General features: G+C 37.1%; 1 protein-coding gene across 1 annotated transcript in view; it reads right to left on the bottom strand.

Annotated features, from left to right (window-relative positions):
• Positions 1-14,589: 14,589 nt before the first annotated feature.
• The window catches only part of CCDC102B (coiled-coil domain containing 102B), a 189,025-nt gene continuing 185,567 nt past the window's right edge, over positions 14,590-18,047 (bottom strand). Inside the window, 2 exon segments of the mRNA XM_053902822.1 lie at positions 14,590-15,979; positions 15,981-16,237. Of these exon segments, the coding sequence (XP_053758797.1) occupies positions 15,937-15,979; positions 15,981-16,237 (300 nt within the window). The 3' untranslated portion in view covers positions 14,590-15,936.

Below are 18,047 nucleotides of genomic sequence, written 5' to 3'. Positions count from 1 at the left end.
TTTGCTTCTTAAATTCCACATATGAATGAAATCATATGGCATTTGTCTTTCTCTGCCTTGTTTCACTTAGCATGATATTCTCTAGGTCCATCCACGTTGTTGCAAATGGCAAGATTTCATTCTTTTATGGCTGAGTGATCTTTTTATCCATTCATCTATTGATGGACACTTGGGTTGCTTCCACGATTGGGCCATTGTAAATAATTCTGCAATAAACACAGGGGTGTATATATCTTTTCAAATTAGTGTTTTCATTTGCTTTGTGTAAATATCCAGTAATGGAATCGCTGGAGAATTCTATTTGTAAGTGTTTGAGGAAACTGCATACTGTTTTCCCTGGTGGCTGCACTCATTCGTATTCCCACCAACAGTGCAAGAGGGTTACCCTTTCTCCACATCCTCATCAATGCTTGTTTCTTGTGTTTTTGATTTTAGCCATCCTGACAGGTGTAAGGTGGTATCTCACTGTGGTTTTGATTTGCATTTCCCTGATGATCAGTGATGCTGAGTAACTTTTTGAGTATTTCTTAATAAGCTCTCCAAGTAATTTTAATATGAAGCTTGGGTCAAGAACCAAAGGGGTGACTTCTCGTTCTCTCAGAGGCTGTGGGAACAAGTAGGATGGGAAGGCGTACTAGAATGCGTACCCATAGCAGGATCAGGGGACCGCCATTATGGGGAACATCAGCTGTTCTGATTTTTCCATGCTTCTTTTCCGAACACCTTAGCGTATCATAGTGGTTTCTAACACGTGACCACCAGACCAGCAACATCTGAATCGCCTGGGAACTTGTTCAAAATCCAATACTTAGGCCACATTGCAGAGTTACCCAATCAGTAAGTCTGGGGGTAGGGACTAGTAATCTATGCTTTAACAAGCCCACTGGGTGCTTCGGGCCACTCAGTAAAACTAGAGAAACTCTGGCATAAGTAAGGGAGTAATACAGCTCAGCTATGTTAAAGGGATCGAGAGAATAATTTATTTCTTCAGTACTTGACCAGAGCCGTAAAATGACGACTAGCAGGGGCTGGCGTGTAAATGGCAGTGGGACTTCCCGTGAGAGAACATTAATGGGGCCAGAGAAGAGTCAGCTCATCTACCTGCTTCCTCTCGCAAGGACATCTTCTTTCCTGTTTGAGAGGCTGTGGATCCAGCATGGTTCAACGTTGCAGTTTTGTTCGTATCTCCAAGTCTGGGTGTATCAGGAGATACTGAGGAATGATTCAGTAGAACTAGAAAGATATGGTAAGTGTTAGAGGGAAGGAAGGAGAGAGGGGCAGGGAGGCAGACACTGGACCAGAAGTCAGGAGACTAATTTCAGTCAAATAGGCAGCTCAGTTATTTCAGTCCTAGGAGAGCTGCTCGGTCGTTAATGATGCCCCTTATGCTGGTAAACATGGAACAAAACAGGCACATCGTGAGGGTAGCCCTGGGACAAACAGCAAGTTTTGCTGCTAAGGGCCAGGGATCCGTTATCATAGTTAGCAAATTAAAAGCATCCCCCTGGGTTCCATATATTCATTATCATGAATCCATACCCTGCAAATGCAGACAAATCAAGTCCCAGGACACCATGTTCTCTTGTGTTGGCGTCTACTCATCTGTGACGTTATTTTCCAGGTGATGTGAAGACAACAAGCTTAGTGCAATTCTCTTACCAAGGTTGCTTCTAACTCTTGAATTTCCGGTTCACAGGAAGGAAACAGGATTCCAATAACTATTTTCATCACTGGTTTTCTTTCACATCAGTGCAAACCTGTGTTTGAATACAGGCTCCTTTCCTTTCTGGCTGTGTTACTTAACCTTGCAGGATTTCAGGTATCAGATGTAAGTCGGGAATAATAGAATTACTATCAGCAGATTTTATATGATGCCGTGTTTGTACTACACCCAACATAAGGCGTGGAACGTGCTATGTGCTCAGTTAGTAGAAGCTGCTTTCTGCAGATTAGTATTCACCACTGCAGCCTTGTAACACGGTCACCTGCTCCACCGATGTCAGGCGGGAGCTGCAGCCAGCCATCTGACTCACCAGAGAGCTTGTCTTCCCCTCTCAGGCCCTCCAGGGACCAGAAAAAGCCCCTGTGGACACAGCCAGGGGAACCGGGCTTTACGCCCTCAACGACGGCTGCTCATAAACGCAGACCACCCTGGTGCATTCACACACACACAGACTGAGACAACTTCCTTTCATCCAGACTGATGCAAATTCAAACGCTTCTCCTGGCCCGCAAGTGATTTTCAGTTTTGCTATGCATGGCTATCGAAGCTGCAAATACTTTGTGGTAGGTTCTTGCGGGCTTAACCAAACCGGTGCAGTACTAACTCCGAGCAAGTTCAACAGCACGTTCCAATCTATGCCCCCAGTGAGACAGCACAAGCCTTGGATTGGTAACCCTTGAGTGGGTTGTAGTGAAAAACCCCGGAGCTACATCCTGGCTGGACAGGGAGAGGCAGGGTTGCCGATACTTCTCGCAGTGTCTGGGTTAATGCTACTATTGGGGTGTAACACGCGTAAGAAGAGCGGGTTAAATCGTTATCTGAAACAAGACCAGCCACTCCCCTCTGGGACTTCTTCAGCAGGCCGAGTGAGGGATCTGAGGTGCATGTTGAGATCAGAGGTGTCGTTGGCCTCACCCCGCTGATTGGAATTTTGCTGATGACAGCACTAATAAGTGTTGTGTGAAAATTAAACGGAATGGGTCTCAGCGCCCTTCAGAGTATTGAATTCAAGCGGCAGGACAATAGCATCGTGGTGGTTCCCTATTGTTGTGTAAGACATGACAACGAACTCACCGGTTGGTACAACACGAATGATTAGCTTAGAATTCTGGAGGTCAGAAAGCCAACACGGGTCTCACTCGGCTAAAGCCGAAGTGTTGCCAAAGCCGCATTGTGTTTTGTAGATTCAAGGGGAAATATGTTTCTTTAGCCACGGAGGTTATTGGAAGAAGTTAGTTCCTTGAGGTTGTGGGGTGGAGGTCCCTGTTTCCGTGTTGGTTGTCACCGAAGAGACTTTCTCAGGTTCTAGACGGTGACTGCAATCCTCCGCTCCTGGTCCCTTTTCTCCATCTTCAAAGACGGCAACGGTAGGTCCAGTCCTTCGTATTCTACATCTCTCTCATGAACTCTCTAGCCTTACATTTCATATTTAAGGACCCTTGTCATTACATTGGCCCCAAGGAGACAGTCCAGGATAATCTCCCTATTTAACGTCACCTAATTAGCAGTTTTAATTCCACCTGCCAATTTCCTTTTGCCGTATAAAACGACACATTCCAGAATTCCAGGGGTAGAATGTGGACACGTAAAAATGTAAACTTGGCCAAGAATATATAGGACCAAGGGGTGGATTGTTGAAAGAGGCAGCTTACTGTGGTTCTGAATGTCCCTGCACATCATTGCTGAATGCAGCGCTGAACTAGCTAGTCATGTAGGTAGCTAAGTTGGTTGAGGCGACCACAACATGACTCCTTTACTGTTATCCAATCTCTAGATAAGGAGGGCTGGCTCAGCCCACATGCTGCCCCCCACGTGGAGCCACTGTCATCACTATATCACTCAGTGAGACTCAGGGACAAGGGAACTTGCCCTACTAACCTGCTACCTCTTCCCTTTGCTGTGTTGTAGCACTCGCTCCGATCCACTGAATTTTGTCTCCTTGCCGTATATGTGGAACACTGACAAATGAATGTTTGTTTCCTAATCATTGCAGTGGACTGAATTGTGTCCCTGAAAAGACACGTCTGAGTCCTAACTCTAGCCACGATGAATGTGACCTTATTTGGACATCGTCTTTAAAGATGTAATTAAGTGAAGGATCTCATGATGAGATCATCCTGGATTTAAGTTGGGTTCTAAATGCAATGACTGATGCCCTCATAGAAAGAGTCGGGAATATTTGAGCAACAGAAACACGGGAAAGAATTCCAGGCAAAAATGGAGGCAGAGACTGGTGCTACACGGCCACAAGTCAAAGAATAACAAGAGATACCAGAAGCTGGATGAAGCAGGCAAGGGTTCTCTCCCTACGAGCCCTTTGGAGGGAGAGAGGCCCTTTTGGTAACTTTTGAATTTCTACCCTACAGAACTGTGACAGAATAAGTTTCTTATGCTTCAGCGACAGATTTGTGATGATTTGTTATGACAGCCCCAGAAAACGAACATAGTTGTCTCCTTTGGAATCTTGGTATTGCTTACGCCATGAAGTTGAGGTACTTCCTCATAAAGAATACGTACTTATATATTGCCTACTGCTGTCTCTATTAGTCACTAAAATGCAATATCCATGAGGAAAGGGGTTTTCTTTTAAATTATTTGTTTGATTTTTCTGTCCAATGTACCTACAAGAGGAAATGGTGGCTTTTTTAATGTTTTATAATGTGGTTCTTCAGGATACAGCATCATTCCGAATCTTGCCAAAATTCAACTAAAATTTTGAAATACAAGCATCTTGGTAATTAAGACCTGTTATAAAACAAGAATGCAAGAATATACACAAGGTTTGCCACAGCAAACATTGAAGTTATTCTCTCACACATCTTGGAAACATAGGTCTGAATAAACTATAATCCCTCAACACCATTTTTATTGGATCAGCTGTACAATGATCTCATCTCACATCCACAAATACCAAACGAATCATAACTAACTAGGGATTACATACAAAAGGTTTCTCTTGGCACTAAATTTGCAGCAGAATTCAACTTAACACTGTGTGTCTCTAGAAGAATAAAAGAACTTTCAGGGGAACACAGTTCTGTAGGTTGACTCTCCATAAATCCCAGGATAATGGTTATTTTAAGAAGGTGAATACTTTTTCTAGACCCTGAAATGCTATTTCTGAATTTCCAAATTTTTAATAGTTAATTACTGAAATACACCTGGTAGAGTTTATGAGGAAGCCAATGTTTTTCAGCTTAGTATGGGTAAAAACAGATGAGAAAGTTATATTTATTTCTTTTAGGATTTCCATAAGAAGAACCAGGATTTCTGCTAATAAGACTGTGGCTAATATAATAAAGTTTTCAATCCATCTTCTACTAGTGTGAATCCCTTCCAAATATTTACATATATACTGAATAATCTAGTTTCCTTAGCACTTTATATTAAGCATTGATAACTAGTAGTTGGCAAAAATTATTTAATATTATGACATTTATAAGTAATAAGACATGTATCGTGGAATATATCGCTTCAAATAGGAGATAAACCTACAAAATAGTTTAGGGAATAGTTTTCTCCAGCATGGATGTGGAAAAATCATCTCCCCGTATTCCACATGTGTTATATACCATATCTGTGCATGTAGGTATGTTCATACCATTCCCTTTTATGTTTATATGTAACACATATACATATATGTAACACATGTAACACTTGATAGCTAAAAACTAAGTATCACTTGTCTATCCTAATAATGATTAACAAATATAGAGATTGATTCCCTGTTTTTTCTTGAAACAAAGGAGCTTATTATTTTATTTATTTAACCTATATTTTCCTTTTAAAATTGCCTTTTGGGGCGCCTCGGTGGCTCAGGTCATGATCTCATGGTTTGTGGGTTTGAGCCCTGCATCAGGCTCTGTGCTGACAGCTCAGAGCCTGGAGCCTGCTTCGGATTTTGTCTCCTTCTCTCTCTGCCCCTCCCCCACCCTCTCTCAAATATAAACATTTAAAAAAATTTAAAGTTACCCTTTCCAAAGAATACATTTGCTATTATTATTGAACGTGTTTTGATTTATTGGAAAACACGTTTTTATTTATTGGAATTTACTGGAAACTCAATTCAATTTTTCTTTAATGGAGAAGAAAATTCATGGACACAAATAACTGAAAATCCCAGGGGTATCTTTTTTAAATTAAAATTTTATTTTAATTCCACTATAGTTAACATACAGTGTTATATTCATTTCAGTTGTACAATATGGCGATTCCACAATTCCATACATCACCCAGTGCTCATCAGAAGTGTCCCCCTTAATCCCCATCACCTGTTTCACCCATCCCTCCCACCCATCTCCCCTCTGGTAACCAATCATCAGTTTGTTCTCTGTAGTTAAAAGTCTGTTTCTTGGTTTGTCTCTCCCACCCCCCATTTGCTTGTTTGTTTTACTTCTGAAATTCTCCATATGAGTGAAATCATGGTATCTGTCTTTCTTTGACTAACTTATTTCACTTAGCATTCTACTTTCTAGTTCCATCCATGTCGTTAAAACTGGCAAGATTTCATTTTTTTAATGGATGAATAATATTCAATCTGTGCACACTTGGGCTGCTTCCATTATTTGGCTATTGTAAATTATCAAAACTACAATGAGATATCTCTGCACACCTGTCAGAATGGCTAAACTCACAACAACCACAGGGAACAAGTGTTGGGGAGGAAAAAGGAACGCTGTTGGTGATGATGCAACCTGGTGCAGCCTCTGTGGAGAATAGTGTAGAGGGTCCTCAAAAGGTTAAAAATAGAACTACCCTATGATACAGTAATCGCACCACTGGGTTTCTACCCAAAGAATATAAACACATTAATTCAAGGGATACATGCATCCCTATGTTTATAGCAGCGTTATTTACAATTCCCAGGGGTATCTCGATCCAGGCTATTGCTTAAGCCAGAGGCTCATTATGTCTCCAGGGCAGGCCCCTCTCCACACCTCAACTCTCTTTCTCATGTAGCAACAAGTGAAAGGATGATACTTTTTACAGTTCTGAGTCTGTATTTTCTCAGGTTGAACTTTAATTTTAACAGCAAGAAAATGCATCTCTTCAAAAAGTCTAAGCATCATTACATTTCATTTTTTCTGCTGTGGTTACTTGTACATAACTAGCAAGTGTTCCCAGAAAACTTAAATGTTTTGATTGTATACACACAAATCTCCTACCCAACCTGGAGGCAGAGGCAGGTATCAACCTTAACCACAGGATGTGGCCTGAAATTTGAGGGTGGAGTTGATCCTAGAGGAAAATCAGTGCATGTTAAGTAGAAGCCAGGTGAATAGATGTTATGGTTCCCAAAACAACCATCATCCAGTAATCTTTATAACACAAAACGGATGTTGAGTCTCCAAACACATTTAATTTTATGTTTTGCCTTGACAACGTGAAGATTTTTGTGTAGATTTTATATCTGCTGATATTAGATGACTTAGGAACTTCCTAATTGTCTCTATCATCTTGGATTTGTCAATATTGGCCTACTACACTGTTGAACTTTTCTCATGTATATGTAGCTCTGCTTGTCTGTGTAATGGGGGTGGATGAATGTTTTATATACTGTGTATGTGTGTGTGTGTGTGTGTGTGTGTGTGTGTGTGTGTGTGTATGTATATAAATATATATAAAATAGGCATATGTAATATATATAGAATATATATGCATTTCTATAGTGTCCATAAGGCAAATAAAATGGTGGGACATATTCTTACATATAAGGATCATTCTGTCCATTTTGGACTTGAAGAGGAGATTCATTTTCAGGTTGTATACCAATAAAAGTAATTCTATTTCTGTGGTGAGGTGAACATTGATTATACTGTGCAATGTTTGCAACACAAAGAGATAAAGATACAGAGTAAACTGTAGCCATTCTTAGGTAAAGAAGTAATCAACAAGTATTTCGCTGCAGATGCTAACAGAAAACTTCCAAAATAACAATTCAGAACAGGCTCCTTAATTAAAGAAACTAAGCTATATCATTAACATACTCCAGGAATAATCTGAATTGATGGATAAAGTCCTTAAAACAACATAGAAAGGTACTTTAATCTCAGTGCAAATAAATTTGGACAGAAAGGAACAACAGGATCTAAGGATAAAGCAACTAGGAAAGGTCATGACAATTCTGTTAGCTACACAAACTAAGTATAACCACCAGATCCTTGGAGGGGAGTACCTACAAAGTTAATTTAGGAGATCCCATGACTTCTTTATCTGTGCCTTCCCCGCTATTTCCACAGCACATGGACTTTTGCTGAGCACATCTCCTCCAGAGGCCCACCAGCAGTCTTCAGAATGGGCCTTGGAGCTCCATCATCATACCAGGGACCTGTGAGGGAGCGGACACAGATTTTAGAATCTCAGAACCTCAGCTTTCTTCCAAGTATCTCTGCCCAACAGCCACTTGTCTTTTCTACTGCACACACTTAGATTCATCTCAGAAAATTAGTAGATTTCAAGTAGATTTCACTTGTTTTCCCCAGACTTCACCAGAAGCAAATGAGCCCATGCACTTGTTTACTTCATATGGAATACCATTCCTCTCCAGGTAATGATTTCTTTTTTCTGAACTCAATCTGAATCATCATTTTCCAGGAAGAAGCAATGACATGAATCTACTTTCAGCGTTTAAGAGAGTCGCCACTATAGACTTCTTTGTTGATTATTTGATTTGACCGTAGGCTTCATGAGGACAGCTGTTACACTGTGTGTCTTGCCACCTTTATAAACCCCATCTACACTGTGTCTGAAAGATAGATTGGCTATCTCAACATTTATTCCAGATTGCTTCCAGTTTTCCCTCTTGTATTGCTAAACATCTACATTTTCCTGAAGCTCTTGTAGCTAGAGCTCCAGATAATCTTTAGATGCTGGAAAATAAATGTGCTTAAGTAAGACCTAAATTTGGAGCTGATTTCAGAGGAGGAAGAATGCCAACAACACATTATAGAGCTGGCAGTCATAGGGTGACTTGTATCCCCAGCTTACAGCTAAGGTAGGTGATCATGGAGGCAGCGATGAAACCGTGTCATTGAACTCTGTCTCTTCCTGACACCTTCTGTGGAGAACTCATTCCTTAGTCAGGCCTGTTCTGTGGTAATCCACCAGAGGTCATTCCTGTACATCCAACATGGAGTTTGCCCCCCAAGTCCTTCTAAGTCATCCGATTCCTTATATTATATACCTTTCTGTTATTTGTCTATTTTTTGATATCTACAACCAAACTGTGAGTATTCAGTAAATGTTTGTTGAACCAATCCATAAACAAATGAAAGAGTAGATATTATGTGACCTTAAATGATTTTTTGTCTATAATAGATGATATTACCTTTCACCCTTTATAAAATTATGTCTTAATATTCTTCTGTTCTCAGTAAATTATATGTTATGAACATATGCGAAATAAGTAATGGGATAGTTTGCTCCTTCTGAAAATTCATATTGCCCAATCACAGAAAAAAACTGAATACTTTTTAATCTAGTTTTGAAAAAAATACACTGATACTTCCTCTACAACCATTAAAAATAAAAACTAAAACGGATTTTTTTCTTCAAGTGCATTACATGCTAATAAGCAAAAAGCAGATAAGACAAATCTAATAAAAAGAATGAAAAAGGCATTCCTCCTATGGTACAAGCTAAGCTAATAAGCAGTGACTCATTCAAATACAAAGACTAGAAAACATTAAAACTCAGATAATTATCTGGAGAAAAGGACACATTTGGGTTTTTAAATTTTGTAAATCCCAATTTTCTCTTTTTTTCCTATTTGTATACTGAGCCAAAGGACATAGTTCTAATTATGAAATGCTCATTAATATGGGTAAAAAAACATTCCAGCTACGTCTGCCCAAATCATGCCAAATAAACAGTTTCTTTGGGAGAAATTGAATTAATTCTATCCGGCTTAAGGTAGGATAATTAATTTTAACTGGCTTAAGGTAAAATTATTCTTGTAATACAGACTCAGCCGGCTAATTATTTCTCCATATGCTACCGTTCTCCCCACACCTGCCTCACCTTGGCACAGAAGACCTCTCACATTTCCCTGCCCTTCTCCATTTTGTCAAGGACATGCCACCAAAACAGGCACCAACTTGCCCCCAGGGTAGAGAACCACGTTTTCAAGCATTAGAGCAGATTAGAAAATAAATTTCATTTGTGATATTTATTTAACTATGAGGTATACAAAACATCCTTGAAAGTAATTTGAAATTACCATTAACAAAAGATATTTACCTTAATCCCTAAAGTTATACACATACACATACACACACACACACACACACACACACACACACACACACACACACTTCAAATCAGAAATAACCTAAAGTCATTTATAGTTATTACAAAAGGTATAATATATTTTTGGAACATTCTTTATTGACTCGAAGATTTCCAAGTTTAGTGAAAATAAAAATCACCTAGCTATTTTCTTTCTTTCTTTCTTTCTTTCTTTCTTTCTTTCTTTTCTTTTCTTTTTCTTTCTTTCTTTCTTTCTTTCTTTCTTTCTTTTTCTTTTTTTAAGAGATTTTGGCTGAATCTATCAACATTTTATTTATTGTTTCGCTGTTAAAACAATTTTTTAAAGTTTTTATTAAAATTCCACCTAGATAACCTACAATGTAATTAGTTTCAGGTGTATAATATAGTGATTCAACATTTCCGTCCAGCACCCAGTGCTCGTCACAATTGCACTCCTTAATCCCCATCATCAACTTAACTGGTCCTCCCACCCACCTCCCTTCTGTTAACCATCAGTTTGTTCTCTGTAGTTAACAGTCTGTTTCTTGGTTTTCCTCTCTTTTTTCCCATTTGCTCATTTGTTTTGTTTCTTAAATTACACATATGAGTGAAATCATATGGTATTTGTCTTTCTCTGACGGATTTATTGCATTTAGCATAATGCTCTCTACCTCCATCCATGTCATTGCAAATGGCAAGATTTTATTCTTTTTTAAATGTTTATTTATTTATTTTGAGAGAGAGCGAGAACATGCATGAGAGCAGGGAAGGGGCAGAGAGAGAGAGAGGGGGAGAGAGAATCCCAAGCAAGCTCCATGCTGTCACCGCAGAACCCCATGTGGGACTCGATTCCACAAACAATGAGATCATGATCTGAGCTGAAATCCAGAGTTGGATACTTAACCAACCGAGCCACCCAAGTGCCCAAAAATTTCATTCCTCTTGGTGGCTGAGTAATATCCCCTTGTGTGTGTGTGTGTGTGTGTGTGTGTGTGTGTGTGTCTACAGCACATCTTCCTTATCCATTCATCAGTGGACACCTAATTACTCTTTAAAAAATATATACATTTCTACTTGTCAAGTTGCATGCCTATTAATTCAGAATTTTTATTTTCAGAAAGCACCCTATCTGGTACAGTAGGACCATGATTCAATTGTTCAAGAAACATTGATTTAGGAGACAAGAACATCTAGTTTACTTTTAAATTCCTTCTCTCCACCGTGTGAATTTAACTGAACATACATGGCATAACATGATTTCAGAATGCTAGAAAAGGAGCTGAATGTGAAATATGAATGTAATTTGCAATTATTCTTTCTTGACTTTCTATTCACTTTACACTAAAATAGAACCACCTTTACACACACACACACACACACACACACACAGAAGGAAGTATGTAATGGAGAATTAAAGTTGGTTAAAAAGCAAAGAGATGATTTTTGTTAGTTACTGATATACTGATGCTTCCTGTCTTCTGTTTTCCTAGAATTTAAAGAGAATTAGAAAGGCTGCCAAATGCTGTGGGAATTTAAATACCATTAAATTAAGCACAATAAAATGATAGGGAAACACAAAGTGATGGGCAGTGGAAGAGAAATAAGAAATGAAAATTCTCTCAATTATGTCAACAAACATATTAAATTTAACTGTGTGAATTAAAAAGAAATAAATCCAGCAAGTGGAAAGAGTACACTAAGCTGGATCAGGAGCCAACAGCTATTTTTGTGAAAATAAACTGAAATTCTAAAGAAATATTACATTATCCTCATGAACCCAAATTAGTGCTTTATTTAAACCTAGTAGCTAAATTTTGGAAAACATAAGACAATGGAATTTTGGTGCTGGAAGAATCTCAGCTAGAATCTCCAAATTCTTTTCTTAAAAATGAGGAAACTAAAGCACAAGGAGGATTATTTGGTCAAAATATTGAGTATGAACCAGGATAAGAATTTTATTCTTTCTAAACACTGGTCCTAGTTTCCTGTTATGGACGTACTGAATCACACATTTAGCAGTTACCACTTTCATTGGATAATAATGTGGATGATCTTTGGAGTCTTTGTTTTAAAGGCACTAATTCATTCATGAGGACTCTGCTCTCAGACCTACTCACCTTGCCAAAGCGACACCCCCAAATATTATCACATTTGCAATAAAGTTTCAGCATATGAACTTTGGAGGAACACAAATATTTAGTAGATCTCAATATTCCCAAAAGTCAGCTACAGATTCAGTGGAGAGCCTACCAAAAACCCAACTGCATTTTTTGCAGAAATGGAAAAGCTGATCTTCAAATTCATACGGAATTTTAATTGGCTCGAAATAAATAAAATTATATTGAAAAAGAAGAACAAAGCTGGGGGAGCATATGTCTCGATTTCAAAATTTACTACAAAGATACAGCAATCAAAAGAATGTGGTACTGGCATAATGGTAAGTACGTAAACTAACGGAATGAAATCGAGCCTCCAGAAGTAAGTCCATAGCTCTATAAACTACTGATTTGCAACAAAGGTGCGAGCACCATTCACTAGGAGACAAAAAGTCTCTTCAATAAATAGTGTGGGAGCAACTGATTCATGTGCCAAATTATGCAGTTGGATTCCTATCTTATACTATATATATAAATTAACTGAAAACAGGTAAAACTATGAAAGTCTTTTTTTATTCTTCAGTTTTTTATTTTATTGTTTTTTACTTTTAACTGTCTTAAAAATTTATAAATATAATTTATTGTCACTTTCTTACACCATACACAAAAATAAAAGTCTTAGAAGAAAACATAGGGGCTAAATCTTCATGCCTTGGATTTAGCAATGGATTCTTAGAAATGAAACTTTAAAAGCACAAACAGCAAAAGAAAACTAGATGCATTGGATTTTATCAAAATTAAAAACTTCGTACATCAGAAGACATTCCCAAGAAAGTGAAAAGACAACCTAAATGGTACAAAGTGTTGGGAAATCATATATCTGATAAGGGTTTAATATCCAGAATACATAGAGAACTCTTACAACTCAGCAACAGAAAGGGAAACAACCTTATGTTTAAAAAAGGGGACGGTGGGGGGGAGAGGCAAAGAATTTGAACAGACATTTCTCCAAAAAGGATACAGAAGCACATAGAAAGATTTTTAACATCATTAATCGTGAGGGAAATGCAAAGCAAAACCACCATAGGATACCACACTACACAGCCACTTGCATGAGTGTAATTTTAAAAAGACAAAACCAAAACCAATGTTTCTGAGGTTACGGAGAGCTTGGAACTCTCATACACTGTGACAGGAATGTCATGGCTAAGCCACTGTGGGGAGCTGATTCCTCCAAGCATTAAATACGGAACTACCATATGACCCTGAAATTCTACTCCTGGATACATGCCTAAAATAATTGAAAACAGGTACTCAAATAAATGGATGTACACACATGTTTATAATAACATTGTTGAAAAGAGCCAAATGATGAAAACAACCCAGGTGTCCATCAGCACATAAATGGATGAACAAATTGTTGTATTTCCATGGAATCAAATACTATGCGACCAAAAAGGAGAATGAAGAACTGATGTACACACGAACCTTGAAATCTTATGTATGTTAGAGAAGCCAGACACAAAATGTTACATGTTGTATGATCCCATGAAATATCCAGATGGGTAAATCCATAGAAACAGAACGCAGACTTGCTGTTGCCAGAAGATTTGGGGAGCGGGGAAAAGGAGTTACTAATGCTTACTGGGTTTCCCCTGAGGATGGTGAAAATGTTTTGGAATCAGTTACAGGTGGTAGGTGTACAATATTGTGAATGCATTAAATGCCACTAAGTTATTCACGTCAAAATGGCTAATTTTATGGAGGTGCCTGGGTGACTCAGTTAGTTAAGCGTCTGACCCTTGATCTCACTCAGCTCAGTTCTTGATCCCAGGGTCATGAGTTAAAAAAAAAAAAAAAAAGAGAATTTTATGTAACATAACTTCACTTTGAGAAAAAGGAAAAGAAAAAAGAACAAAATAGTGAGTGTCTCAGGCCTACAGGTTTGTCCCCTCAACTTGTAGTTTTATTTTTTTATTTGGATTTTAGCTTTAGTTTTAAGGAAATATTATAAACATAGTGTTTTTTTCATTTTAAATAAGAAGCTAAATATTATTTCCTATCACTGCTTTAAATCAAGCTAATATAAATCAACTGATAACAGCTATGTGAAATGCCAATCATTTTGTAATAATATAGTGGATTATTAGTAGTATGCTAGGCATATCAACAGAAAATGATATAATTTCATATCTGAATGTCACAATTTATATTATAAAATTTCATGAAGTTCTAAATCTAGAAAATATAAGTGACCTAAAGTGTCAAAATTTACATCTTGGTTTTAATTGGCTGTGGGGTAAAATATCATTGATCTGGTATACATGAAGCAAATTTTAAAGGATATTATAAGCCTGCAACAATCTTATAGACCTCATTGCCCTCTAACACAGAATAAAAAAGAGAGTATAAGAATTAAAGATAAATCAAAATATACAATGGAATTTAATGGAGATGGAACATATGTTTATTTATTTATTCATTTGCCACACCTTTATCAAGTTGTGGCAAACACTAGGATGGGTTGGGATTTACTATTCATAATTTTAATTTAATAATCTATGACAGCATTTGTTTTTTTATAAGAAAAAGTGAAACCCCACCCAGTTTTAATATATTCCTAGAAATAATGCTTCATATGTACAAAATCTTATTTGTGTATCTTTTCTCCAGTGAATAATCACAAAACAACGAAAAATAAAACTTTTACTTTTGAGTTTATTTATAAAAATCAATTCATTGTCTGCATTTACATGTGCGTTTGAATGCATGAATGCATGTGAGTATTTCAGGGTGAGCGAGGGCAGTCATTATATTAGAGAAAATGCCACCCTCTTTTGTAGTATATTGATTTATTTTAATTCAGTGTGAAATTTCACTAGATACTTCTTTATGACATTAACAAATGGTACTTAAGCGTCTGTCTCTGATAACTTCAGAAATTCTTGGAGAAAAGAACATTGTTCTGGTCAACCCACACAATCTAATTCACTTTTGCTAAAATGTATACAAAATCATGGATGTGTTTCTAAGTTTTATGAAATCACTGAATTATCAATTCATGAAAGACACTCATGTGTAGATCAGTGTTTTGCTACAACTAAGACATTCTTCAAAATGAATTATTTTCATTTTTATATACCAAAATATATTTCACATACGAAAGGGTTAAAATTTTCCATATCTCTAAAGTCTCTACAGTAATATAAATTTTCACTAATCACTGTATTAAAAATTAAAATTTCTAGTGTACCACAGAAAGCAAAGCTATGTAAGAATGGTTAAAGAAAAAGGTGAAATAACCCTGTCTAATAACATCAAATTATGTTATTTTATATTTAAAATTATTATTTTACAACAGCATAAGAACAGATATATTTATTCTTAAATTATTCAATAATTGTATGAGCAATGAAGGTTTTAAAAGACAAATAATGAGTGAAGAAGTTAACAAAGCCATAGGTTTGCCTGATAAACCTCTGAGTGAAAATAAAACATTTCTGAGGATAAAGTTACTAAGCAAAATAACGTCATTCCTATTCAAGAAATGGACACTGTCAGTAATGTAAATTCATTAGGAATTGACTTTGATGGCCTTTCTACTCTTAGATTAATTCATCATTTTCCTGAGACACATCAATTACCACTCTGTCACATTAGCTTTCTGAAAATGACCCACCGTGTGACCTGAAGGAAGACTCAGTTGCCAGAATGATTTAAGAAAACAAGCCTCCAAAAAGCTCCACAAAAGGCATGTTGACTAGTTCATGGGGCTTTACCCCATAGAATACTGACCACTTTTTCCAATAACTTTTCACTTCAAAACGTGTTATTTGGAATGGAGAATACAAACACTGCATATCTACAGAATCAAGGCTTTCCAAGTACAAAACTCCCTGTCACTGAATAAAGTAGGTAAAGCAAACGAGCATTTAAAGGTATCATTTTTAGAAAAATGGTTGGGAATTACAACTCTACTTTTCTCCATTACAGCAAAATCAGGACATATTTTGATAAATATTAGCCTATATGTGTTTGCTCCCATTTTGGTTATTCTGTTATGTCCTCTCACTTTATAGTTGGCACAAATTCCACCTTTCCCTTCTTTTTCCCTCATTTGTCTTCTCTTGTCCTCTCTTCTCTCCTGTCCTCTCTGTCCTCCTAAAAGTTCCTGGAAACGAACAAAGGGAGGAAGAGAGGTGGAAGTAAAAGCTCAAAAAGAGATTAGATTTGGTGAAGTCCTTCAAGTTTTTCTTTTTCTTTTCCCCAAGCCCTGAAGATGTTATTTTCTTAACCTCACGATTTATGGGTTGTCTTGAAACTTACTTCTCTCTGTGTCTCTCGTAGGCATGGTCCCATCTCTCATATATCATATTGATTAGTAATTTTGCAATGTATTCATTAAAAATTCAGGTGTGCTGCTGTTTTTGTTTTTTAATTGTAAAAAAATGATGCACACATAGCCTTAACATAGGACATGAAAACAACCACAATATGGACATTCATGTGATGAGATCATCTGTGTTAAGGAGAATCTTTGTCTTTAAATTAACAGTGCAATTTAAAATTAAAAGATGTTTTCTTTAAAAATCTATTCCCTGTAATACTGAAGCCGAAATATGCAAAAATGTATGCAAAATATAGCACTCTATATATTTCAAATATATATGCAAAATTCTTCCCCTCTTGTATAATAAGGATTTATATAAAAAAATCATCAAACAATGAGGATGTTACAGTTCAAGAAATTAACACAATTTATCGATATGGAGATTTCCATGAATACCAGGTAGTTTGTGTCTGTCACAGACATTTGTTAAATGCAATAGATATAAATATAATGTGGTAAGAGAACTTACACCTCTTTTAGAGACTGATAACTGAGTGGTTACTGTTTTATCACTTACATGCCAACACTTATTTCCACTATCTCCCTCATATACAGTATTTATATCCACATAGATATATGTTACTTCTATACGATAATTATATACGTATATACACATGATACTCCTATATGGAACTTACACGCATAGTTTATATACATATAAATTAGGTCTATTAAAATAATATTAAAATTACAATTTAGTTTCATGTTATAATAAAATCTGCACTATTCTCTGGACTTAGGCATGTTCTATATGCAGCTTTGATCCGTTTGGCATTTGGGGACACAACCTTGATCCCAGTGGGGATCTCTGTGGCACCAAGGATTTCGACCTGCAGCTGTTCTATGATAATTATTTTGGTTCATGTAGGGAGTCTGAATTCTTAAGGAAGAGTAAGAATCACCAGCACCTCTTCCTGGTCGTCAAGATAATATATACTTGAGGAATAGTTTTCTGATGGATGAACACACCCACTGGGTTGGTTAGGCCTTTCAGAATCTTCTCAGTTTCCAAGTTGTGTTTAGTTCTAAGTGAAGAACCGCACTTGTCTCAAAGACCCCAGGGACGGACTCTGTGCCCTGTTGACAGGACACGCCGATTGGTATATACCAATCATATATACCAATATCTATACCAATGGTATATACCAATGCCAGTTCCAAACAGCCCCAATCAACTCTCGTATTTCCTAAGTGACATACTTTATGTTATAACATTTTGAGGTAACCACATAGGAATCAAAATGAAATAGGATTAATTACTTCGCCTGTATTCCCATTCTGCTTTCTTCTTAGCAATCAACATGATGTCCTGTTGATAATGATTTATGTATTTATATAGACTTTAAGCCCATTCTGGGCAGGGATAATGATTCGTTCATCTTCACATCACCCACAGAGTCTAATATAAACGCTTGTTAGTTCAGGGGAGTCAAACATACCCAGGTATTTTGATGATCAAACTTGTTTCATAAGTGAAGTACTTCTGTGTTTCCACAAGTAGAAACACATGAAAACATCTCTACAGATGTTATGTACATCGGAACCACTATCAAGGCTGGTTTCATACAACATTTTGCTGCGACAAAATGGA

The sequence above is a fragment of the Panthera pardus genome, unplaced genomic scaffold, assembly GCF_024362965.1.
Source record: "Panthera pardus isolate Hobbes unplaced genomic scaffold, ASM2436296v1 HiC_scaffold_15, whole genome shotgun sequence".
Taxonomy (NCBI): Eukaryota; Metazoa; Chordata; class Mammalia; order Carnivora; family Felidae; genus Panthera; species Panthera pardus.
The sequence above is the reverse complement of the archived record's forward strand: the minus strand, read 5'-3'. Positions and strand labels throughout refer to the sequence as shown.